Raw genomic sequence first — 25,807 nt, forward strand, 5'->3', positions numbered from 1 at the left:
GATAATCTTTCATAACAGATATAGTAGAACTCTTGTTATCTGAATCTTATTCTCTAGATTCAGTTTTATCCCTTAAGTAGTGTAGCCATGTTCAAGAAAAAGCCTCGTGAAACATTTTAAAGTTGCATTTCTCTTTATTATTCTTTATGGGTTTTTGCTTGTAAATTCCATTTGTTTATGGGTTGTGTGACTACACAGAACATTTTCAGTTGCCCAGAAATTTCTGCTTGCTGGAGTCAAGACTCCCCCCCCCCCCTTATCTTTGCATCTCTCTGAACATTAGCCCTGTGGTTTGGGAAAGAGTGGTGCTACTCCTCTACATGTGCTTCATGTTCAGACCCACTCCTGCCATCCCTTTCCTCTTTCCCATCCATTCATTTCCTCCTTGTAGCCCTTCTCCTCTTGCCCTCTTGTGTCTGGAAAGCAGATGTACATGATTTGAACTTAAGGTTGCAATGGGAAGGGGAACTGCAGCCTGCAATCACCTAGTGTTGCCTAAACCTAATTTATGCCAATGCATGGGTGTTTCATGCTGTGTTAGGGATCAATAATGCCTGTACAATAATTTTAACTTGACCACCATTCCAAGTATTGTGGGTATATTTGCCTCTTGGTCATGGGAGACTAATCAAATAATATTTTCCTAAGGCTTCTTCTCAAACATCCTGTTTCCCTGGGCTCCTGGAATAAATAATAATAATGCATAATAAGAATATTTTCTGAAATGATGGGCCCAAATTAATTTACTGTGTTTCTGGATGTGCTTAATGAAATAAAACACTCTAGCAGCTGAATCTCAGGAGCTGCAGAAACAGTGACAACAGTCATTATCATAATAGCACAAGGTACATCATTACACTAGCATTGTAGATTGAAATTTCAGCACAAACATGGGGGGTCATGGTGCCACTGTAATATGGCCTGATTGAAGTTAAGGAAAAATCCATGACTTTATTAGGTCCTAGATTCAGTATTTTTCAATACATTCTTCTCTCAGAGTAAAAAGACTGTTTAGCACCTATTAAAGCATTTGTTTGTCTTTTAATTGCCATTGTATAATGACTCTTTGAGGTCCTGTTTCTGCAAAATAATGGCAAAGTCCCTGCATAGTGTATTTATTTTTTATGAGACAAAAAATATGGAAGGTAAAGAAGATACCTAACTGCCAGAACAAAGATAGACTATAGGATTCCCAGCACAATTCATTGAGCATTTACTTAGAAGTAAATTACCGGTTTCCATGTGATTTAAACTCAGTATGGTTTCAACAGCAGCTATAGTAGTAGTAGTAGTAGTAGTAGTAGTAGTAGTAATTAATGTCTTGAGCTCCCTGGAAGAAAGGAAGGGTAAGAATGTAGTAATTAAATGTAAGAATTAAACAGGACTTACAAGTAAACACCACTAAGATCAGGCTCTAAGTCTCCTAATAATATCTCTACAATACTCCCTGATCCTTCTTAATGTACTCACTAGTACATTTTATTGAGTCCAGCACGATGTACCCATTCTGGGCTTTAGGATTCCAGTGTCACAATATATAGTTAACATCCCAGCCCAGGAGCAGCATTATGAGGGGGAAAGTAGTGTCTTAACTGCTTTTGAGATGTCTGCTAACCCCACAGCGTGTTGGGTCTGTGGATGGCATACATTTTGCTTGTTTAATGCATAGTGTGTAAATCTTTAAAAAGCATTTTGCCAACTGTTTTGCTTTGCCTGTGTTTCAAGAGATACTTGCATGTTGATTGGTGAACAATAGGCCAAGCCCTTAAGATCAACTATAATTCCTTCCTTTTTTCTTCTTATCGGAACAGGAATTTCCTTTTTTTACTTTGACGGCCTTTCCTTCAGGCTTCCTTCTTCATGTAGGCGGTGTTGTCAGTGCTCGCTCAGTGAAGCTCCTGGATCGCATTCACAATCCTGGTATGTTACAGGAATAAATCTTGATATTTTGTTGTGACCATGACACTCTGTATATTTATATATATTTATTGGAGGTAAGACCTTGCAAAATGTTTTGAAGTGAAATAAACAAAGCTTTGAAGTGAAATAAACAACAGCCTTCTTGTAAATGTTTTCAATGTCATCGAGCTATTTAATTATAATGCCAGTGATATATAACATCAGAATCAATGACAGAACTGAATTCTCAAATTGTAAATCTTACCAGGACTCTCAAGAGAAAGTGTTCAAGTGCAAACTTGGATGTTTTTCTGTTTCAGCTCTTTTTAAATGTTTGAAAGTTGGCTATTGAGGATTCTTCCAGAACCTAGGAACAGCATTTCTAATTTTTTGTGTGATGAATCAAGGAAAATTGCATAAATTATCCTGAGATTTCCCTAGAATATTCTCTAAACATGAACAGAGTAAGATTTGGAAGTGAGGAATTGCATTTTTCAGCAAGTTAGAGGCAAGAGGTTAGAAATGGCCTTATTCAAATGGTGAGCTCCCAGCCTCTGGTCTGTTCCTCTTAGAACTAGAAAGCAAATGTTTTTTCCATTTAGCATTACCCATTTCCCAGTCTAATCTTTTTTTCCACTGGGCTTTAGTTAGGATAGGAAAGGGTGTAAGTTAGAGTTTGGTGGTGTCCCATTTATTCTAGACGAGCAGAGAAAGTGGAGCAAAAGAGGTTAGTGTTGGAAGTCCCAGAGGGAGTAATTCCCTAGACCGGGGTAGTCAACCTTTTTATACCTAACGCCCATTAATGCATCTTTCTTGATGGTAAAATTTCCTTACCGCCCACCAGTGCTCGGTGGAAGGAGGATTCAGCTTGCGCCATAGAACCCCCTACCGCCCACCTAGAATCCTGAAATGCCTACTAGTGGGTGGTAGGGACCAGGTTGTCAACCCCTGCCCTAGACTCCTCCCTTAAGGAAACATTTCACCCTGCTTTTCCTTGGATAGATTCAAAGTGTGATACTAGTGCTGGGAACTTAGTTGCCCTTTCCCCAATCAGGAACTTAAGCTTGAACCATCAGCAGTAGCCTCAGTTAGGACACACATATCAGTTTCTTTAGACTCACAGCGTAGACTACAACCCTGCTTCAGTCTCCTGTTGCTCAGAGTAAGCTGTGGAGCCCTGTGGACTCGGGAAGGAGGGAAGGAATAAAGCCCTTGAGCTTAAGGTACTAAAGGAAAAGGAGCAAGTGCCATTAATGCAACAAATCTAATTGTAAACATAAAAAATAAGAGTTATCTGGTGGGCACTAGGACACAACCAGATGAGATTGTATTCTTCCTGTTGCTTGAGGCAGGAAAACTCCGAAGGAAGGTCTCAGCCCTCTGGGAATGTCAGTTTGTTTTCCCACCTCAGTTGCAGCAGATCTATATTCACTTACTGCTCTTCTGGCCTTTGCTCCCAGTTCACCAAGTTGTCATTTTCACTGTTTTTGAGAATTCAGAGTGATTGCACTTAGTTACTGTGTTTCAATGTTTCAGTGTGTTGGGAATTTTATTTTCAGTCAGTTGTCAGTTAAATTACCTCATTGTGGTGTGTCTCTTATTAACTGCCCTGTTAGCGTTCCTATTTAATTGAGATCCTGTTTATTCAAATTAACTGAGTCTTTTAATTCATTCCTCTCATTTATTAATTCATTATTCCTCTCAATTCTTTAATTGTGAAAATTGATTTTACTTGAATAATTATTTTGCTTGATTGAAGAAATTAACGGAACCCTTTAAAAAGCACAACCTCCCATTTATAATCCTTCTCGACTCCCCTATCTTGCTGCTTGGTAAAGGCTGTGAACAGGGACCCCTGACCGTTAGGTCCTGTCACGGACAACTCTGGGGTTGTGGCGCTCATCTCACTTTATTGGCCAAGGGAGCCGGCGTACAGCTTCTGGGTCATGTGGCCAGCATGACTAAGCCGCTTCTGGTGAACCAGAGCAGTGCACAGAAACGCCGTTGCGGTACCTATTTATCTACTTGCACTTTGACGTGCTTTCAAACTGCTAGGTTGGCAGGAGCAGGGACCGAGCAACGGGAGCTCACCCAGTTGCAGGGATTCAAACCGCTGACCTTCTGATTGGCAAGCCCTAGGCTCTGTGATTTAGACCACAGTGCCACCTGTGTCACTGCAGTTCTACTGACTGCTAAATACCTTGTGCTTTAAAGAAAGGTTCCTCTTCCTTTGTGCAGGGACTTTGTTGATAGAGGGCAAGAAGCAAGGTGTTGGAGCCAAGTCAACAAGGCATGCAAATATATGTCTGCCACTTGAAGGTGAAACAGCACACCATGACCAACCCCACAGTAGCAGTGGCAGCAGTGGGCAAGGAGATTCTAGAACCTGATTGGCCAGCAGCGGGCAGAGGAGGTGGCCATCAGCTTCAAAGCTTGTGTACAGGCAAGCCAGATACAATGGTGAATGTCAACAAACACCAGTGAATCACAGAGATGAGAAACTTTCTGCAGATGATAGTGGATCTGAGTCAGCCCCAGATCAACAGGTTTTGTTGAATTCTGATAGCTCTTCAGGGTTTATGGCTATGGATTTTGAAGAACCCTCCTTGCCTGTAGCTCCAGTGTTTATGAGTTCTTCAGTGCAATTCAGTTACTTTGTCTGTATAAACAAGAAGATCTACTACTCCCTCTGCTCAGTGTATTGTACAGCAGCAAGCTGTTATTTTCTCCTAACACCTGTCACATTAAAACTAATACATGCTTAATGGCTGAGATTTCAGCAGAATTAGTCACAGCAAAACAGTATTCTACCACCACCCTTCCTAGACGAGTTGCAGCTTGCATTTTATCTGACATAGATTTCACTTCACCTAACTGTCACTGCAGACCCATTCCATAGGGGCTGTTGCCACTTCAGCGGCATTTTCCACTAACATGCCTCTTCAGGAGGTTTGTGGGGCAGCCACTTGAGCTAGTCCAAGCTCAATTACTAGGAATTCTAAGATTAAGACAAACATTTCTGCAGAGGCTGCATTTGGGAGGTGAATACCTACCCATAGATGTTAGGATTAGCTTTAGAGCATCCTGCTTTATGGTGTCTAGTGCCTACTAGAAAAGGGACTATTGGTTCTATATGAAAGGTGTTTTTGAGTGGCCACTAGAACATCCACAATACATCCTAGACTGACTGACAAGCTTATAGTTAAGATTTGGTGTTAGGTGTGGACTGTCCATATAGTAACCTTGTGTCTTTATATGTTATATGTAGTTGTCTTAATTTTTGGCTGTGGTGTTTGTTAGTTGAATGGTTGGTCTTAGTATGAAGCAGTTTTTGCACTTGGCCAGAAGGTGAACTGACATTTTTACGGAAACTTCAAGGGAGGGATAAGAGATTGCTTTCTCTGGAGTGATAACATTTTCCTACCTTAAGCAACAGAAGGACCACAATCCCACTTTGTGGTATCCTAGTGCCCACTCAGAAACACCCTTCAGATCAGTCCCTTTTCTTCTAATTCCTCCTTATTCCTCTGTACTCTTCCTGCTCTAAGGAATTCTGGAGAAGACTGGATAGTTATGGGAAAGGCAAAGAGCCAAATAAGTATTCTTCATGTGGAACTTTTCCTAATATTAACTGTTTCACAGATCCTGTCCATATGATGAGGCCAACTCCAAAACCTTCATCCTCAATAAAGGGGGAACTCTAGTAGTGGGACAGCTCCTGTAAAACAGGGACTCTATTTAAGCTTATTAAAAGGGGGAACCTCTCCAGTTTCAATAGTACTGAATGCAAAAAAAAGATAGTTGCTTTCCCTTAGAAGTACTTTGAGAGAATTATCACTTAAGGTAGTGGATGCACGGGCTCCTTTTGCTTCCTAGCCTCTGGAAATAACCAAAGTATTTCCTGGTTCTACGCAATCATTTTTTCAAGTTTCATTTCCACCCCTCCTTGCCCAGGTTTTGGTCTGAATGGAAGACTCCATTAGCAGCAAAACCCAGAAACAAGTTGAGATATTGATTGTGTCCCCTTCCTAAGGACATCTCTAATCCTTTAATAGCCCCTAAAGTGGATGCTTCTGTCATTGACTTGTTTTCTATGACAGTTTGCATTGATTTGTAATTGATTTCCTAGCAAGGTAAATGTCAGAAAGGTAAATGTACCCCCAGAAGAAGCTTTATGTCATGACAGCTGCTCGTAAGGCATTGACTGCAGGAATCAGTTTGTTTCTGTGGGCTAATCACCCAGCATCACTTCTGATAACCTGTTTTTTGATGGTCTTGGTAAGCTGTCCTTGGCATCCGCTTGGGAACAAATGCTATTCTGCATGCTTTCAGATTGTTTTGTGTGAACCACAGTGGCTAATATGGTTGCTTGGCTTGGTCACCAGAAGGGCCCTCTGCTCATGTCCAAAGAGAGGAGATTCTTTCATTCTTGGTAGATCTCCATTTTGATAACTTTCATCTCACCTAATCCATTTCCAACTAGGTATAGACATAGGTATAAATAGATGGTTCCTGTTTCTGTTTTTCTCCTTGATGAAGTCCTGTGTTTTGGTGTTGTAGACTGAGGACTGGGAGCCTTTTCTTTTGGGTAAGGTCATTTTCTATGTCTAACTTTTGGAAGAAGAGGACTTCCCACTTCAAAAAATTTCCTCTGTTCCTGTCCAGATTGGATATTGGTCAGATCAGACACAATCTCCCTTTTGCCTCTAACCAATAAAGATATGCCCATGTCCAAGCTCCTTAACAGATCTTGTGTGTATCTGTGGAGGTAATACCTAGTCAGCATGCAAAAGGGACAGCTGCCTGTGGGGAATTCCCCTCTTTCGAGCAATTCAAGTGGGCCCAGGTTGTGTGCATTGGTCTGGCCCTGTTTGGAGAGTAGATGATTCATGCCTAATGTTGCTCTTGTAGAGAGAGCCTTCTTATGCAGTTGAGACCCCATCGCTTCCAACATGCAATTAGTTCCAGCCAAGCTTTTTCTGCTGTGAAATTTTAACTGTTTTATACATTAGCCACAAAAGTTGAAATATAGCCATTTAAGTACTTTTCCCTTTTCATGTCTCAATACATTAATGAATCCTACATAACTTGAGAAAATCTCTGTGTAGCATGAAAAGAGAAAGGACAATTTCATTGGAACATTTTCCAATCTAATTTCCTGTTTAAAAAATACCATTTAAAAAATAAAAAGAAAAATGCTTCATAAGAAAACAAAGGAAAATCTAGAGGCAGGTGAGAGATGCTTGTGCTGATAAAATGCTAATATTGGCTATTCAAAAATAGTTTCTCACAGAACTGAAGCAACACAGTAGTTCTGAAACTGTCCCGCCATTTGCTGTCTTTCTTTAAAACGTTATGCTATCATTTCTGCTCAGATAATATTAACTGATAATTCAAGAGAGAAATACATAAACTGCTAGATGAATAAGTAGGGAAACATAGAAAAGGACTTTTGAAGCATGGTATTGGTAATTGCGTTAATCTTTTTTTACTTGATAAATATAGCTAGAAAAATACAGCATGATCCTTCCATCCTTCCTTTTCTATTTTCACTCTCTTATTAACTTTGCTGTCTGTGTCTTTCCAGTTCCTGTGGAGTGGTATTAATCAGTTGTGTTCTTGTTGGTGGTGTGCTGTTTTTTTTCTTTCTTGCTTTCACTATTCTGCTAAAACTGATCTACTAATTTGCTGTTTTGAACTCAGCCTTTGTCGGAATTATGGGTAACACAAGATCATACAAACTGCTAGACTGGAATAGTTTCAATTCAGGTATTTTATTAGTCATTCAGTACTACATACGCTGACAGAAATTATGGCAGCTCAGTGAAGTCTTTTTAGAAAAACGGTAGCTTGTTACCAAGTTAATATTTCAAATTTTAATTATTTTTTATCTTGAAAATTTGCAAAAGAATTTTCAGTTTCAGAACGTTAAACCCTACTATTAAATTAAATCTGATTTAGTTCCTTGAGAGCCTCCCTCAGCCAACCCTTTGCACCCAGATAAATCTAATGAGCTCATGCTCCATGTTCTGTCATTTGTGGAAGGGTCTCTTCTGTGACATCTCCATTAGAATGCCCTTCCCTGAGAGACAATGTTAACCTTTTGAAAGCAACGTAGGATCTTTTTGTCCCAACAGGCATTTAAGGAACTGGGGAGAATATGGGTAGTTCTTACTTCTGTTTGGGGGATTTTGAGAGATTTTTCAAAATGTATCATATCATTTCCATGAGGATTTCTTTATTTTTAAATGAGCCAAAGTGCTGGGCAGAGTGGAAATATAGCAACTGCCAAATTACCAAACCAAATTCTTTTGACATAATGGAAAGCCCCTTGCATGCTGCAAAGTAACAACATTTTATAAAAATAACCATTTCATAACATTTTCCATTGGAAAGCCTAGACTGGCAGCCACCAGAGTCACATCTATAACTATGGTGTTATATCTCTTGATTTTCTGTCTTATAGGGAGGGGTGGGCAGAAGGGCATCCATTGGAAATTGTATGCTTTCTTAAAAATCCATAAACACATATTTTTTAAAGAAACACTTTATGAAAATGTATAATGGAAATAAAAGAGAGGGATCAGATAGATCAGGGCCTAGGAAGTGCTATGTTCAGAAGTCTGAATGGTGAAGAAATACTTCTAGTGTACTGGTCTATACCTGAATAATGTAACTGAGTTTGAGGTTGGTAGGTCTTATGGAGACGAATACTGTTACAAATGCTTTCGTTCCACAGTAATTTTGGAAGCACACACATGCAGCCCTTCCCATTTTGTAAGTGTGTGAATGGATGGATACAGGAAAAAAAAGTTTGAATAACCTTTTGAATAACAAAAGTATAATTAAAACCAGCTTCCAGTGACAAGGTTCAAAATACACACAAACACACCAAAATTGAATCAGCAAATCCATATCATATTGCCAATATGGTAACAGTGTGAATGAACCTATAAAATTTAAAATGTTATAATTATTATTTTTTACTAATAGTAATTTAATTGTGTTAAAATTATTTGATTTCATTCCCGTTTTATAAAATAACTTTACACTTAGTGGGCTGCCTATATTTAACTTCTGAACACTTCTGATCCTTGCTTATAAAAAAAGTCAAAGATGTCATCCTGTGCCCACTAACCTTGAGAGTAAACCCATTAAACACAAAAGTGACTTCTAGGTAGGCATTTATACTATTGCACTGTAAGTTAACCATACAATGAATTCTTAATGACTGCCTCGATTTCAGCTCCTACACAGCAAGCAACATGCCTAAGCATCTTTGCATTTGCTATTTGGCAGCGGCAGGGGGGTACTTTAACATCCACCCACACTTATCGTGTTATATGTAGTGTTTGCATAAAATAGCTTCTAATGAGTGCCTGATCTCAGATGAACCCATCATAGGAAATATGAGTCCTTGTTGCTAGAAAGTAAAGGACAAACTACAGAGATTTCAAGGATTAGAAATAAGTCAGAAACAGGAAATAAATGTGAACTAAAGAGATTAAAGCAGCAACTATTCAGGATTCTGAGGATTCCTAAATCCTGATGTCCAAAAAAAGCACGCATTAGTCATAGGGTCACCTTCACTCATTAGCTGAATTCACTGAAAGCAAGAGCAATAATGTTGGCTCATCTCACAGAAATCGCTTAGAAGGTTGCCTACACATTTTGCTTTCTTACATTCTAGGAAGGTTAGAGACTTACTTTAAAAAAAATGAAAGCTCAGAGTCTGGATCCCCTGGTAGTATGAGCCAATTGCACAATTCTAATCTGGCCATGGCTGATGTCCTGAGCTTCCTGATCAGGGCTTGTTCTCTTCAGTTTATCTAGACTTTCAGGATATGTCAGTTGGCTCTCTGAATAATACTGATTTAGTAGTTGATAAATCTAGAATTCTAATATTTCTTATTGTTTTGATTAAATGAATAAGCAAGTAAAATATGTTTGAAAAGAAACCAATTTATTGTTTTCAGTTTATTCTTAATATTTATCCTATATGAGCTCTGTAAACTGCTTTAATCTCTTAAGAAGCCCCACAGGGGGCCACTGGTATGGAACTGGAGTAGGGTAGCTGAGTTTTGAAAGCAAACTTAGAAAGCTAGCTTAAAAGTGTAATTTAGATGGTAGATAGCCCAAGGTCTAATTGACCTTGGCAGCATTACAGAAATAACTTGGTGTAAACATTAACGGTCCTTGAACAATTTTTTCCAATCTATTAGACACCACAGAGTTTTTCACTGTGATGTTATCTTATTCTTCTGTCTCCGCATTTTATTTATTTTTTTCCAATGACTGTGTTAACTTTTGAGGAACAGTTTTTATCTCCAGATTATATTTCCCTTATATCCAGCTTTTAAATTGTAAGCATACACTGCCGTTAAAAATCGTTTGGTCTTTGCATCATGCAACTACAATTTAACTTTCCCTGTGTGACGTTACTGTAGCTCTCATTTTCATTAGTAATCTTGGAAATTGATGTTTGGGATGTAGTGTTGCGGGTTGTTCAGCGAGCCCTAAGCCTTGTTGCTCTCATGAAGCATCTGTCAGTAGCCACAAGATCATCACCTTCACTTTAATTGTGAGGTCACTTAATGTTGGCTGTTAAAGCGGTTACCCATGATTCATGGTGGCATATGTGTCTATTAAGTTTATGGTTTATCTAATACAGTGAGTTCACAGTGATTTCACTGAATATCAGAAAGAGAAGCCCTTCAATCTGGAAGTACTATGTAGAATTTTATTTTCTGGAAATGGATCAGGATTGAAAAATGCAAGGGAGGGAGTAAGAGCAGAGGGGCTATTTTTGAATGTTGAATGATATCATCTGATTAAAAAAATTTTTTTATCTGATTAAAATATTTTTTGATGGAAACTCCCTTTAAAAAAAGTTGGCCTTGTTTCTTGGAGGATATATTTCCTTTTCAGGATCCTGAATACAGATTATATTGCCTAGTCTAGGTTTATAACTTATATTGATGGCTAGACTTCCAGAATGATAGTGTTACTCTTTCACAGAAAAGCAAAACTTTGTGGCATCTTAAAAATCAGCAACTTTTATGGCATAAAAGTGCAACAGGAGCTGGCTTCTAGTCCACAAAAACTTATGCCATGATAGAATCATAGAATCATAGAGTTGGAAGAGACCACAAGGGCCATCGAGTCCAACCCCCTGCCAAGCAGGAAACACCATCAGAGCACTCCTGACATATGGTTGTCAAGCCTCTGCTTAAAGACCTCCAAAGAAGGATACTCCACCACACTCCTTGGCAGCAAATTCCACTGTCAAACAGCTCTTACTGTCAGGATGTTCTTCCTAATGTTTAGGTGGAATCTTCTTTCTTGTAGTTTGGAACCATTGCTCCGTGTCCGCTTCTCTGGAGCAGCAGAAAACAACCTTTCTCCCTCCTCTGTGTGACATCCTTTGATATATTTGAACATGGCTATCATATCACCCCTTAACCTCCTCTTCTCCAGGCTAAACATGCCCAGCTCCCTTAGCCGTTCCTCATATGGCATCGTTTCCAGGCCTTTGACCATTTTGGTTGCCCTCCTCTGGACACGTTCCAGTTTGTCAGTGTCCTTCTTGAACTGTGGTGCCCAGAACTGGACACAGTACTCCAGGTGAGATCTGACCAGAGCAGAATACAGTGGCACTATTACTTCCCTTGATCTAGATGCTATACTCCTATTGATGCAGCCCAGAATTGCATTGGCTTTTTTAGCTGCCACGTCACACTGTTGGCTCATGTCAAGTTTATGGTCAACCAAGACTCCTAGATCCTTTTCAGATGTACTGCTCTCAAGCCAGGTGTCACCCATCTTGTATTTGTGCCTCTCATTTTTTTTGCCCAAGTGCAATACTTTACATTTCTCCCTGTTAAAATTCATCTTGTTTCTTTTGGCCCAGTTCTCTAATCTGTCAAGGTTGTTTTGAAGTGTGATCCTGTCCTCTGGGGTGTTAGCCACCCCTCCCAGTTTGGTATCATCTGCAAATTTGATCAGGATGCCCTTGAGTCCATCATCCAAGTTGTTGATAAAGATGTTGAATAAGACCGGGCCCAAGACAGAACCCTGTGGCACCCCACTAGTCACTCTTCTCCAAGATGAAGAGGAACCATTGATGAGCACCCTTTGGGTTCGGTCAGTCAGCCAGTTACAAATCCACTGAGTGGTAGCATAGTCAAGACCGCATTTTACATGATAAATTTGTTGTTTTTAAGGTGCCTCAAGATTCCTGGTTGATTGTGCTGGATATACACATCTTAGTAGCCTTTTGTTGGTTCATTTTAATACCATTGAGTTGCATCCAATAAACTTGTTCTGTTAGTGCAAAGACTTCCCCTTGTGCATCAGAACTTTCCCTTGCTCTCCTCTCCCGCTGTGATCCCCACACCTCCCCCAAAACAGATCTGAGAGGGACCTCTGAGAGCAAGGGAATTTCTGTTGCACAAATGGAAGTCTTTAGTTTCTCTTCAGATTGCAGACATCTTTCACCCTTAAAAAAACCAAGTATATAGGGCCCACATACTTTATCTTTTATGCAATTAAATTTGGGAGTAGTTGTTCTGTTAGTCTCTAAAATTATTCTCATGCATAAGAACCTTAAGAAAACTTTTGAAGCAGCCTCCTACGGAAGCTTCATATATTCTTTATTGTAGATCTGTCTCTATGACCATAATGGCTGAACTGCAACATTTTTCAATGCTAAATGTCCCTGTGAATCTCTGCATTGTTGGCACAAGAAGAAGTAGATTGTTTTAAGATTGCTTACTGTAGCTTGCTTATTCCAGCTAATACTGGTAGTAGCAAGCCAGTAATATCTGATATAATGTTGAAGAACGTGCTGCTAGCAGGCTGCCTGACTGTTAGTGGGATTAATAACTTCATAATAGAGCAATTCATACTTGATTCTCATCCAGTTGAACACTTGCTTAACCTGGCTTATCATTCATCTCTTAACTTGGAACGTACAGCTGATGAGAATCAGTCAGCAGCCACCTTTTCGTTATGTAGGTCCCTTTGCTCTGTGCAGAATAGTATTTTGAAACAAGCAAAGCTTGAGAAACATTGGCAAGGGTTGTATAATAGCCCTAGGTTAAAATGACCAGGAGAGCTTTTCACTATATACTTACTGGGCACATTGACCTCTTAGAAGCTTCTAAAGAAAAGTCAGCCCTAAATAGCAGAGCCATTAATTATATAGGGTTGTCTACCCCTGTGTGGACAGGAAACAGCACATTGAGGGGATGGGGGAACTACAGACTGTTCTAGGTATGATGCTCTAATGTAGGCATGATGGCCCACAGGTTGACTCAAAATAGTTTCTGTGTTTTAGTGTGATTGATTAAACCAGCTTGGCATCGGAGCTTCTCAACTTTATGGCCAAATGGGATAATATAATGCATGTTCGTTTAATTGTATCACAGTCTCTTTCCTCTTGTAACAGGATTGTAGCAGAGATATTTTCTGTGTATCCATGTGAGATACTGCTTTGGACATTTTCAGTGTTTGCCTGGAGATCCAGAGCTTAGATACTTTGCTATTCTTCAAGATACCAATCTTACCACTAGGTTTGAAATAGGCATGGAAAGTGCCGGGGCAAGTGATGCACACTAAAGCAAAATATCCTAATTTCACATAGATTCTAAGGAGGTCTGAACAGGCAATGAACACCAGAACATCACTGGGGCATGTGATGTGCTGCTGTGGTTTCGGAAATGCCTGTCATGGCCAGGCAATTGACCACAGTAGGGGATCTTTTGCAGAATCCTCCAAAGCTATAAATAATAAAGGATGCGCGCGCACACACACAAACACACACACAGTAGGAAATTGCTATAAAGACTTATTTAGCGAGCTATGATAAAATGTAGTGCTAGTGCTATTATTATTGTTAATATACCCGACTACGACTACATTTTGTGGGTGCTATTCAACTAGGTTTTACATAGATGCATTGAAATGAATGGACATGACTAAGGTAGACCCATTAATTTTAATAGGTATACTTTGAGTAAAAGGTATTGGAATAGCGTGCTGAGTTATTATCCATCTATCCATTCTTCAGGGAAGCCTGATGTTTTATTGCTTTTTTATAATTATTATCATTAGTTCTGTTGGAAGCCGTCCAGAGTGGCTAGGGAAACCCAGTCAGATGGGTGTGGCATTATTATTATTACTATTATTATTATTGTTATTATTATTAATTTTATTCACCAGAAGGTCCCAGTGTAGGTTTCTGTATACAAAAATGAAAACAGTACCAACCCATAACACAATCTGTGTTTTCAAATGCAAATTGGAAGATAATGCATGTTGGATCATCCAGGCAGTACAGGGAACTAACAACTTACATGTGTTTAAATTGTGTACATTTAGCTTTATGCGCTTGCCCAAAATAAAAAATAAAAAGTGGAAAGGGGGGCAGGTGCCTGGGAGAAAAAAGGCAGTCCCACCCACTATTGAACCCAATTTGTTTTGATTGTATATGATTCCTCTCTCTTTTTTAAAAAAACCTCAGATGGTAGTGTAAGAGATGATTATCCTTTCTCATAGAAACTTCCATTCAGAACTGTCAGTGCCACCAGCATAATTTTTTTTAAAATCCATTGAGTTTTAAGTATAAGCTAGGATCTTATTTGCTTTTCAGGGTTGATTCCTGAAAATAAATAAACAGGAGTAAGGAAGCATTTTGAGTATAATTGTCTTAGTAATATTTGGGGTTTGTGTTAATGCAATATTTCTCTCTTTACATTTTTAAGTTGGGGTACTTGGGTGGATTTACCCTTTCAATAGTCTTAATCATATCATACAGGCTGCAATTAAAGCATATTAATTAGCCCTGGTAAATTATTTGACTTATTTCTGACAGAACTTAATTTAAGGGCATGGAGCCAATGTGCAATTCTAAAATCATATCAGGAGAAGGCTCATTGGTGTATGCATGAATACACCAACAGAAGTTGATATTGACTACAGCTAACTTGTTAGAAGCAACAATTTTTCAGCTGGAGTGTCCCATTACTGCTCTACTAATCATTATCCTCCAACATCTTATCTATTTGTAGGAACTAAAATATTGATTCAGCCCTGTAAGATTCTTGTAATTCCAGTGAAAGATTCAAATGCAGCAGAATTTTGTACAGATCTTCTGCTCAAACGTTTTTAGGGAATCCTTGCTAAACTTACTTGAATAGATTTTTGCTAGAAAAGCTTGTGACTGAGTGCTCTGTATGCTTGCCTTTTGCTTTCACCTAGACTCCAGGGCCATTACTTTCTGTAACCATTTCAGTGAGCTGCCATAGTTTTCAGTCTGTACTGTCACCTGATCCAAGCATGCGCCAAAATACCCACCGTTTCTGGCTCCTGTCTGCTGAATCTGCTTTGCAAACCCTTAGTTCTTTAAGCTTTTGCTTTAGCCCGGAACAAACAGGCGGCACCCTTCTGGAGTGTGCTGGACCCATGCCATCCTGCTCCCCCCCAACTCCTCTATTGTTTATGTAAATCCTTAGCTTTACGTAAATGTGTAAATGCTCTGATGGCATCCCCATGTGAAATTGTGTGGCTCGTGTAAAAAAAAAAATACATGTCAGAAAAAATAGAATGCTCCACATTGCACTGCATTCCAGTGTTTTGTATGAAAAATTCTTGCCATGTTGTGGTGTATTGATTTTTATTTATTTATTAAAGTCATTTTTATCTTTTTACATGCAAGGTAAGTTTGCATATATTGTGTGTGAATATGCATTGCATTTTGTATATATACAAAGTTCTTTGGTTAACTTTAATAGAGGGGGAACTAAAATCCATTAAAACCTATGATGTTGTGGAAGAGAAATTCATTTCTTTTTTACCTTTCAAATTAAATTATGTATGAGAGGAGAAACTTTGTTTTAAAACTTTGTAGTTTGGCATGTGGTTTTTCTGGACGCAGTGGAGCTGGTCCTGTTAAGTGATCCTCATAGTTCTTCTCTGCTAAAAGCTAGTTAGCTTGGGGGGGGGGGGATATTGGTTTGGCCATTTGTTATTGGATTCCATGTGGCGGTATGCCACATGGCGTTTAACCATGATCTCACAATGTTCTTTGCATTTTTAGGTCTGGTTTTTAGCCATTGAGTGGTTTTAACTCAGTGACCTTTCAGTAACTGGTGCTAGTCAAACATTTACAGTGAACAAGTGTTCACTATTGTGAAGACACTACAATCAAATAACACACATGAATGGAGCTCATCAGGATTTATTACTGTAAAGATAGCAGGAATAGGAGATAATTTGTTTTTAAAGTCTGTGAGCTACAGAATCCCACTTGTTAGCAGAAAGAAACAGGATGAGTCTAGGGATCTAGTCTAGGGATCCTTCGACAGTGTTTCTGCCTCTTTCTTTTGAGCATTTCTTTTTTTACCACTATGACCTTTTTTAACCATGTTTGCAATTTTCATATATTTGCTTGTGTTTTGATTTTTTTTTGTTTGCCTTGTTAACTTCCCCACCCTCCCTCTCTCTTGTCTCATCTTCTCTGACCTGCTTTTCTGAACTTTCATTCAAACTTGATTATTTAGAAGGTTAAGCAATACTATCAGTAACTACATATGTTATATATGTTGAGACATGGTTGCAACACAAAAGAGTGATGACACTTAGATTTTTAGAGTAATTATCTTAATATTTTCTTACCATGGATCATTGTATAACTTAGGAAAAGCTGTTTTTTTTCCCTTTTCCCTCTTTTAAATACCTTGTTTTTAGAAAGATCCCCAAACCAAACTTAATTATAATCCCTTCCAATATCTTACAAGCCCAGAATATTTTGTCCTTTTCCCTCAGTACCCCTTTAAGGCATGCTTAAGGAACTTTGAAATCTCAGTTTTATTACCAAAAAGCAGCTTCTCATGCTACTTTCTAAGAGTGCTTTTAGGATTATCACAAGTTTCAAAAATGGCTAGTCAAGCAGTGCAGGGGGCTGCCATTGGAACAGCATTGAAAAAGCCCCAAGGAACTTGCTTCCCACTCCTCTGGACTGTTGCCTGGGTTCTCCACATACAGAATTTGAAGCTTGCAGTGTAAGGTTAGACGAACATTTTCCCCATCAGACTCCATTCGTGCCTAGAAAGGTATTTGAGTGAGCTATTCACTTTCCATTGTAGGAGTCTGGCCTGCTTTAGTTTTTGTCCTAAAAAGACCCCATCCACTTGAATAACTGATCCTCAGGCTCTGATGTCTGGATAGAGTCAAAAGTCCGCCCTTGACCGGAGAATAGGAAAGAAATGGAAACAGATGAATGCCAAAGAAGTGGGTGCACCTTGTAAATCTGTTTGCCTGCCTGTGATCCACTACGGCAGAAACTAATAGAAATTAATAGAATGCTAGGTTTAAGTATATGCTCCAAATTTCATTTTGGGAGATAAAAACAGGAGTTACAGATATATGATTACTTCTACACTTTTTAGTAGCTGATGATCTCACTATGCCGGCAAATGCATTTTTGCTTTACCAACACAGTACCACAGAATGGCAGTGATGTAACACCAGTACAGGTTGTTGTCTGGACCCAGGGATGGCCTTAACATTAGACAGAATGAGGCAGCCATCTTACAAAGTAGATGATGATGAGCGGCAATGAGGTGCTAGAGGACACAGCTATGAGTTCCATGATTCCTAAGCCGGCCGACTTCCCTCAGGTGTAATGGAGAATGCTATTCTGCCTCCAGTATTAAAGTAATATCCAGCTTCCATTCTGGTCAGCTTCTGTACATGGAGTGTATGGAGTACCATCTTGTCCTTTGCCTCAGGCAGCAAAATGTCTTGGGTCAGCCCTGTCTGGAAGTAAACTATAGTCGTACCTTGGATCCCAAATGCCTTGCGAGTTGAACGTTTTGACTCTTGAATGCCGCAAACCCGGAAGTAAGTGTTCTGATTACAAACGTTCTTTGGAACCCGAACATCCAACGCAGCTTCCGATTGGCTGCAGGAGCTTCCTGCAGCCAATCGGAAGCCGTGCCTTGGTTTCCAAACGTTTTGGAAGTCGAATGGATTCCATTCGACTTCCAAGGTACGACTGTATCTTGATTCATTACTAGATATCCTTAAGCTCTTTAGAAGGCATGCCCATTTGAGTATTGACAAGCTTTATTCTCAAACTTTTACACCATGAACAAGGTCTACCTATTTTATCAAGAAGATTCAGTAGTGCCTTAGATAGTTAGGCCTTTTGAGAAGCCCTACACGTTACATGAGAACTGGTGAACCCTCCAAGTGTTCCTGCACGACAATTCTTATTCTCCATGACCATCAGTGGTGGTTGAGGGGCTGTGGGGAGCTGGAGTTCAGAAACACCTAGGGGACTGCAGGTCTTAAATGGTTAGCTGCTAGCCTTCCATTTTGTGGGGGGCCTTGAGCCAAGCCCCACCACTATCACCCAAGATTTCACTCGAGCTGCCAGTTTTTCAGCCCTAATTTATAGCAGTATGCTTTGTATTTTTAGTTTAGTCACTGCATGCTTTTTAAAAAAGGCAGGGCCAGCCACATTTAGAATAAATATGGCTGTATGATGATATGGTTGTCATTATGGAGTCAGTGAAACTCATAAATGCATTCATTTTATTTCTCTTTATGGTGACCTCTTCTGAAATTGTGTTATGGAAAGGGAGTCCCCCAAGCCCTCTCTCCTTTATAAGTAAGCTTTCACAGTACATAGTAAGTCATTTTTGTTTGTTTTTGTTTTTTTGTTTATTTGCTTGTGTGTGTGTGCTTGCTGCTGAATGCATTTCTTTCTTCTTAATTAGCAAGTCCTGCTCTTAAACACATTTTTCTTGAGAATTAAGATTGCTTTTGGATTTTTGGTTGTGTTGGGCTCCATAATAACCTCCACAAATATTTCTGCTGGTGCATGTGTAAGCCATTTGAAAAATAAATGAATTAAAGATTCTTGCTCTGAACACCCTGCTTGTGAGTAAGTTCTGTTTGCAATCATTGGAACCCACTTCCAAGTAAATCTGTTTTAAGACCAGGGTGCAAAAACAAGGTTTGCCTTCAGTGCATCCTCACAAACGTGTCATTTATGGTTACAGTGTTAACAAAATTGTTCTTTAAAATGAATGTTATACCTTGATTTTTTGATTCATTTAATAAATGCCATTTTATTTACTAGCCTAAGACAACATCTTTCCCTTTTTGGTTGCAGCAGCAATAGGCTCTGTGTCTTATTTGATTATTTTTTGGTTGTCATATCATTATGAAAACACAGACTGGTAGCGAAAGAATGGCTTAACTGTAAACTATGCCATATTCCACATTGCTCTTGAAATAGTTTAAACCTCTTTCAGTAGAAAAAAAAGTTGTATCAATTTGATATCATGGTTAGATATGCTCCAGGAAAGTTAATAAAAGAAAATACCTGGTGGAAATTATCAAGCCTGAGACCATTTGCAAGTAAAACAAAACAAAATAAAATTCATGTCTTTTTGAGCCCTCTTTCCCAATAAAACACCATAATTGCCCATAAATTGTTGGGGTTAGCAACACTTCACTATGTAAAGTGTGAAAACTGATTCCATCATTTAAACTTAAAAAGTGACATTAACACACATATACTTAAGCAAATGCTATAATTACATTATAACAGTGCAGTGATAATGAGTGGTGAACTCCTGGTAACAACAAATAATTGTTTTATGTTGTTTTTCATGTATACTGCTCAGGTTTTTAAAATAATAATAATAATAATAATAATAATAATAATAATAATAATAATAAGAAGAAGAAGTTTATAATTTCTTCTAAATTAATAACAGGGCAATCCTAACCATGTCTGCTCAGAAGTAAGTTCTATTGAATTCAATAGGTCTTACTCCCAGGTAAGTGAGGTTAGTATTGCAGACTTTGTAACCATAGTGCATGATAACCGAGCAGCCTGAGCAGAAAGCACCACTTTTCACAACTCGTAAGAGGAGGCCAGACAAATGATTTACCAGTTCTGAGACTGCCCTAAGCAAGCTAGCTACATATCTAGACTCAGAGCAGAGGTTGATGAACTTTAGAATTAGATCAGCCACAAGGGGATTTTTCAGGATACTCACACTACAGTGGGTTGTTCAGTTTCCAGACATAAGCAGTGAGTGTCCACCATATATTTAAGCACCATCAGCCACAGTTTAATCATACATGTGGAACTGTGTACGAAAACAATCTGGTCACAGGCATCTATGCCGCCTTTAATACAATACAGAATGGTCTCAAGCTTAAAATTCTGATCTGAGAGTACTACGTAGTTAGCCTATGACTGAAAAGTGTCAAATCTTGAAAGCCAAAATATGTTGCTGTTGACACTTCAGGATTTGTGGGCAAGGAACTTGGGGAGAATTTCTGGTTTGTTTGTTTTTTCAGTGAGCAACCCAGAGTCAGGTTTTTCGCACCAATCCCCTGGCTGTTTATTGTTTATATTTCATCCATAATCCTGTAAATCCTGTGTTGCTTGTTTCTTGACTACTGTCTGACTACTGTTCTCCAGTCCCCGCTTATATATACATATCTGTATCATAAGCATGATGTTTTGGAATTGCAATACAGCCAGAGTTTTATGCCATACTTTGTGAATTTGGATGGCATATACTGCCTCATTGGACATCTTTCTTTGCATGGCACTAATTTTTCACCAGTTATTACATTATCATATGTAATAATGAAATATTGTGTGTGAGTGTTATTAAACGTATCCCATAGGCCACACACAAGGGTAAGCTTGTCTCTCACACCTGTAGTTCAGCGCTGAAACTTGTCCTCAGTTTGAGAACTGCATTCTTTCTTTTGAAGGAGGCCAGTGACATTGTGCCCTAGAAATCATCAGAACACATTTTGCAGAGATGGTTCTATGTATCTAGAGATAAATGGGCATCTAAAGGTCCTGAACTGTCTTGCCACCTGCAGAAGTGAGGATACTGGTTGCTTGCAGTTGGGGTCTCAGTGACCCCCAAAACCAGGTTATTTAGTTTTGCACAAAAATAGCTATGATACAAAAATGGTTTTGCTTTTTCACAAGAAAAGTTCTAATTGAGGGGTGGGTTATAAAGTGGCTTAGTACACCTGTGGGGGTACTATTGACCCTTGATCCCATCTGTGATGTTGGTAGAAGTTGAGATACTGATTAGTCTGTTACGAAAATAGAACATTTCATCCTCTATGCTCCTTTCTGGTGGACAGAAGAATTTCTGGGCTAAGCATCTGCAGCTATGGCCAACAACTAAAATTATAAGCAGCTTTGTACAGGATCATTTTGACCTCTGGCGCTGTGTGCATGCCTCAAAAGCTGTAAGGGTCAAAACACTGATTTCCCCTCTCCCACTGTTAAGAAAGGAAGGCCTAAACATGGCAATTTATACATTGTCAGAGTTAAGGACCAGAAGTGAGGTCCTTATTTTGCCCTAATGGGCAAGAGGATGGCTATTGGCTATGACCAGAGGCTGAGGGAGAAGGACTACCTGGAATATGGAGTTGTAGAAGACTGACAAAAAGTTTTATGATTTTTGCTCTCAGGGTGTATTCGAAAAACAAAACACCATCGATGGAGAATTACATATAGCAATGGGGGCTTCTATACACAAACAACAAGTGTTAAGCTCCACATTTCTTGGTATCCTGACTATGGAGTTTTTGAAAGTGATGCCCAGAGAGGGAGGAAACCACAATGAGTGTGATCTCTTTAACATTGAGATTTGGTGACTATGGATGTCCTTACAGTGGGATTTGAGGTAGATCCTGGTTGCAGAGGCTACTGCTCTATTTTAGTCAAGAAATAAATACGCACATATAAGGTTAGATAGGAAATGAGTGCAGCTCATAGCCACAACGTTCCCCTGTGCAGGCAATGTTGGACAAAGTAAATCCATAAAAATCTTGTGTTTTTCTAAGAATTAAAGAAGTCAAGTGAATCAACAAGGTTTCAGTTCATGAAATCAGCACTACAAAGGAATAAGCAAGGTTACCTAATCAGTATAGAGATAAGCTGATAGGAAGCAAAAACAAAGTTGTCAGGCGCTTGTGACAGCTTGAAAGCTAAATTATTCTTGATCTTTAGCCACAAAGTTTTACAGGCTTGTGTTAGTGCAGAACAGTGACTGATTTTTGCTTTATCTTTCAGATGACCCAGAGACACGAGATGCATGGTGGGCCGAAATACGACAAGAAATTAAATCCCATGCAAAGGCACTGGGGTGTCATGCTGTAGTGGGCTACAGTGAATCAACTAGCATTTGGTAAATCACTTATATTTTTGTAATGCTTTCAAAATGAGTCCTGAATCATACAAGCAGCATGTGTGGAAGGAGAAGAAATTACTGCAGGAAGCAGTGTGTAGGCAAAGCTGAGATAGGCAGTGAGAATGCTTCAGACAGTGGTGCAGAAAACAGGCAGAGAGGCAGGGACCCCCTTTCTGGCGCATGCCAAAGATGCATCACTGTGATGTGTTTCAGATGCCTATTAAAAACCTACTTGTTCAGGCATTTCCTGACTCTTGTTTTTTAGACTGCACAGCTTGGTAGTTTGTTTCAGTATTCTGGTTCTGGATTCTTTTCAGTGATAATGTCTTTTTGTGTTGTTATTTTTAATCTAAACCTTGCAGTTTTATGTTTTTTACTTTGAAAAATCACTTAGATTTTTGAAACAAATATTAATTGGCCTATAAATTAATGGAATAATTGAATAAATAAACATAGCAGCAGCACTGTAGGAAGTTTCCATTACTCTAGTATTGGCTGCTGTTTCTTGTAGATGAAGCAGAACAATTAATTAGATCCTTGTATTTACAGGAGAACATAGTGCACCCTAGGGATGCAGGTGGCACTGTGGTCTAAACCACTGAGCCTCTTGGGCTTGCCGATCAGAAGGTTGGCAGTTCGAATCCCTGCGACGGGGTGAGCTCCCGTTGCTTGGTCCCAGCTCCTTTCAACCTAGCAGTTTGTAAGCACGCTAAAAAAGTTCAAGTAGATAAATAGGTACTGCTCCGGTGGGAAGGTAAACTGCGTTTCCGTGTGCTGCTCTGGTTTCGGTGTTCCGTTGTGCCAGAAGCGGCTTAGTCATGCTAGCCCCATGACCCTGAAAAACTGTCTGCAGACAAACGCCGGTTCCCTCGGTCTGTAAAGCGAGAAGAGTGCCGCAACCCAGAGTCATCTGGACTTAACTGCCAGGGGTTCTTTACCTTTTTTTTTATAGTGCACCCTTGCTTAGGCTTCACAACCTATGGGAGGATTTTATGTGTTCTCTTGTCCCGAGATCATTCTTTGATCAGTGCTGCTTGGAAAGAAATGTCTTCTTTTTGAAGTATGATAACTGGGTGGCCAACTATCTCTAAACTTCACAGCAGTAAAAGTTCACTCATTCAGCGTGTTTGGGAAAATATGCCAGCAACAGTTCTAGTGTATATTGGTAGAATAGAAGTGGGGAACCTTTTTGACCCAGTGGCTCAGATCTTCATCTCCCCTACGGGCCAACTTGGATTGGGTGGGTGGGATAGACACCTGCCAATCATCTGTTGACAAGAAGAAAGTGCAGTCCTGTTGGCTGCAGAGGGCTGTCTCACCTTTCCTGAATGCTGTAACTATATTCTTCACCTTGGGCTATACAGCTCCAAAAGGGTTTGCTCTGAATTGGTTTCATAATTGTTGTTTTGACTTTTATTAAATAGGATGCCTAAAAATGCATATAATCAAAAATGTGGCTTTATCATCTTCTTTTCTTTTCTGTAGTGAAGAGGTCTGTATTTTGTCTGCATCTGGCACGGCAGCTGTACTGAACCCTAGGTTTCTCCAGGATGGCACCACGGAAGTCTGTTTGGAACAAAGGTTGTCATGGCAGCCTGGCTACTTTTCCATAGGGTCAGAGAAGGGAGAGGTTGATTTTTTTCCTCAAAACCAGGATAGTTCTTCTCTATTAGGGTAGGTTACCAGTGTTACAGTACAGGATGCGGAGCCAACCACTTTACTGATTTTTCACTAACAACAACAGAAGTTGTGGAGCTCTGCACCAAATCTCTAGCCTTATTGTTTTCAAATTTCTAACAGCCTCAGCAAGGTAACACATTTGACTACTAACCACATAATGCAAATCTTTTCTTCCTCTTTGCCACTCCTTCCTATTCTGCTTCTCATAGCACACTGCGTACAAGTGACCCCCTGTGTCGTTTCACTGCATAAGCTTGATGATAAATGTATCATGTGGCAATTTGCCTCTCTTGAAATATTGACGAAATCTTTTGAATGGGCATGGGTAAATTTAACTCTTTAAAAATGTCAACTAAAGTTCATGAAACGTTAGAGGTATTAAGCCTGAGAAAATCGGCTAGAGTTGATGATATTGAAGCACAACTCATTCTTCAACTTGGCACTATCTAGTGGTTTAGGACACAGGTGCTTTCCACACTATCCACTAGGAAGCAGGCTGTATTGATAAAAAGTTTTGGCTTGAGGTTAGACTAGAAGGCAGTTCCCACTTTCTCCCAGAAGCCAGTATTTCCCCTGCCTCCCTGCAGGCCTACAAAATACTGCAATGTATATCTGTTGTTACATCATTGCATCTTGGTAATTCCCCCTCCCCCTTGTTCCTTCATCTTGCCTTGCAAATATTAGTGAATTAAACTTTTACTTAAATAAAGTACATCTTAACCCAGTTCATTGTTAGGGATCAAAAGCATTATGTCTGCACCTAACCATTTCCCCTCTGTGCCCTCATAAAAGAGTATATATTGTTATCCCTCCCCCAGTATATAAAAGAGTACAGTGGTGCCTCGCAAGACGAAATTAATCCGTTCCGTGAGGCTTTTCGTATAGCGGTTTTTTCGTCTTGCGAAGCAAGCCCATTGACAGCTTAGCGGATTAGCGCTACAGCTGTCAAGCGGCTTCCAGCGATCAGCTGTTAAGCGGCTTATCAGCGGAACAGCTGATAAGCGGCTTAGCGGCTTAAGAAAAGGGCGAAAAAAGCGAAAAAAACCCGCGGGGGGATGCAAGATTTTTTTCGTCTTGCGAAGCAACCCCATAGGGGAATTCGTTTTACGAAGCGCCTCCAAAACGGAAAACCCTTTCGTCTAGCGGGTTTTTCGTCTTGCGAGGCGTTCGTCTTGCGGGGCACCACTGTATCAAATAAATACAAAGATGGTAAGCACCACGTTTTGAATATTATATGTGTATATGCTGTTCTTTTCAGTGGGCTCTATTGCAAGAGATGTTCTTGTTGAATTTTATTTTAAAGCTGTTGTTTATGCAATCCATCCCTTCCATTAGACCAGATGAGTTTGTTTCAGTGCTTCTGAAGGGAAGGTGTTTTACGTCTTAACTTTTGCTGCTTGGGTTGTACCCAGTTGTTTTTATGATGAAGCTTTCATATGCAAATTGTGTTATCAGAATTCCAGTTTTTTTATGCCGAAAGCATCAAATTGGTCCACTTGCTCAGCTGAAAAATCCTATCAGTGCAAGGTACAGCGAAGATGTGTGGTAGTTTAAAAATAAAGAAGAGGGATAAGGTGTTATATGTGCAGATAACAATATAAACTACCATGTCCTGTGATTTAATTTGCTTATCCCCAAAACATATATCCCACCTTTCTATGAAATATTCAGTGCAGAATATTTTGAGATTTGCAAACAGTAGCTCTCCATGTTCAGATTACGCTGCAGCTGTCAGAAACATGAGACAATACATACGTTTAGGTGCTCCCTATTTCCCCAAGAGGTAAGAAGTAAAGGGGTAGTATTATGGGTTTTCTTTGGATCAGGAAAATAACGTTAGGTGTTCTTGCCATAATGTGTTTTATTTACAAAGATACGGGCAGAGTATAGAACAAGCAAAACAGACTCCTAGAGGAGGCAGCACAACTGTTAATCCTGCATCAGACTCCCAAAGAGAAAAATTGCACCCCAAGGTG

The 25,807-nt window shown here is 39.5% G+C and overlaps 1 protein-coding gene across 31 annotated transcripts in view; it reads left to right on the top strand.

The window, feature by feature from the left end:
* The window catches only part of C2CD5 (C2 calcium dependent domain containing 5), a 91,478-nt gene that overhangs the window by 27,806 nt on the left and 37,865 nt on the right, over window positions 1–25,807 (top strand). For 12 of the 31 annotated variants that reach the window (XM_081926732.1, XM_081926754.1, XM_081926761.1 and 9 more), the window contains 5 exons: window positions 1,812–1,920; window positions 7,603–7,668; window positions 18,545–18,574; window positions 22,034–22,148; window positions 23,637–23,825. In XM_081926732.1, the coding sequence (XP_081782858.1) occupies window positions 1,812–1,920; window positions 7,603–7,668; window positions 18,545–18,574; window positions 22,034–22,148; window positions 23,637–23,825 (509 nt within the window). The remainder of the gene's footprint in view (window positions 1–1,811; window positions 1,921–7,602; window positions 7,669–18,544; window positions 18,575–22,033; window positions 22,149–23,636; window positions 23,826–25,807) is intronic. The other 19 variants (XM_081926747.1, XM_081926742.1, XM_081926749.1 and 16 more) reach the window with 6 other exon arrangements.

This window comes from Podarcis melisellensis (assembly GCF_964234715.1).
Source record: "Podarcis melisellensis genome assembly, chromosome: 10".
Classification (NCBI taxonomy): domain Eukaryota; kingdom Metazoa; phylum Chordata; class Lepidosauria; order Squamata; family Lacertidae; genus Podarcis; species Podarcis melisellensis.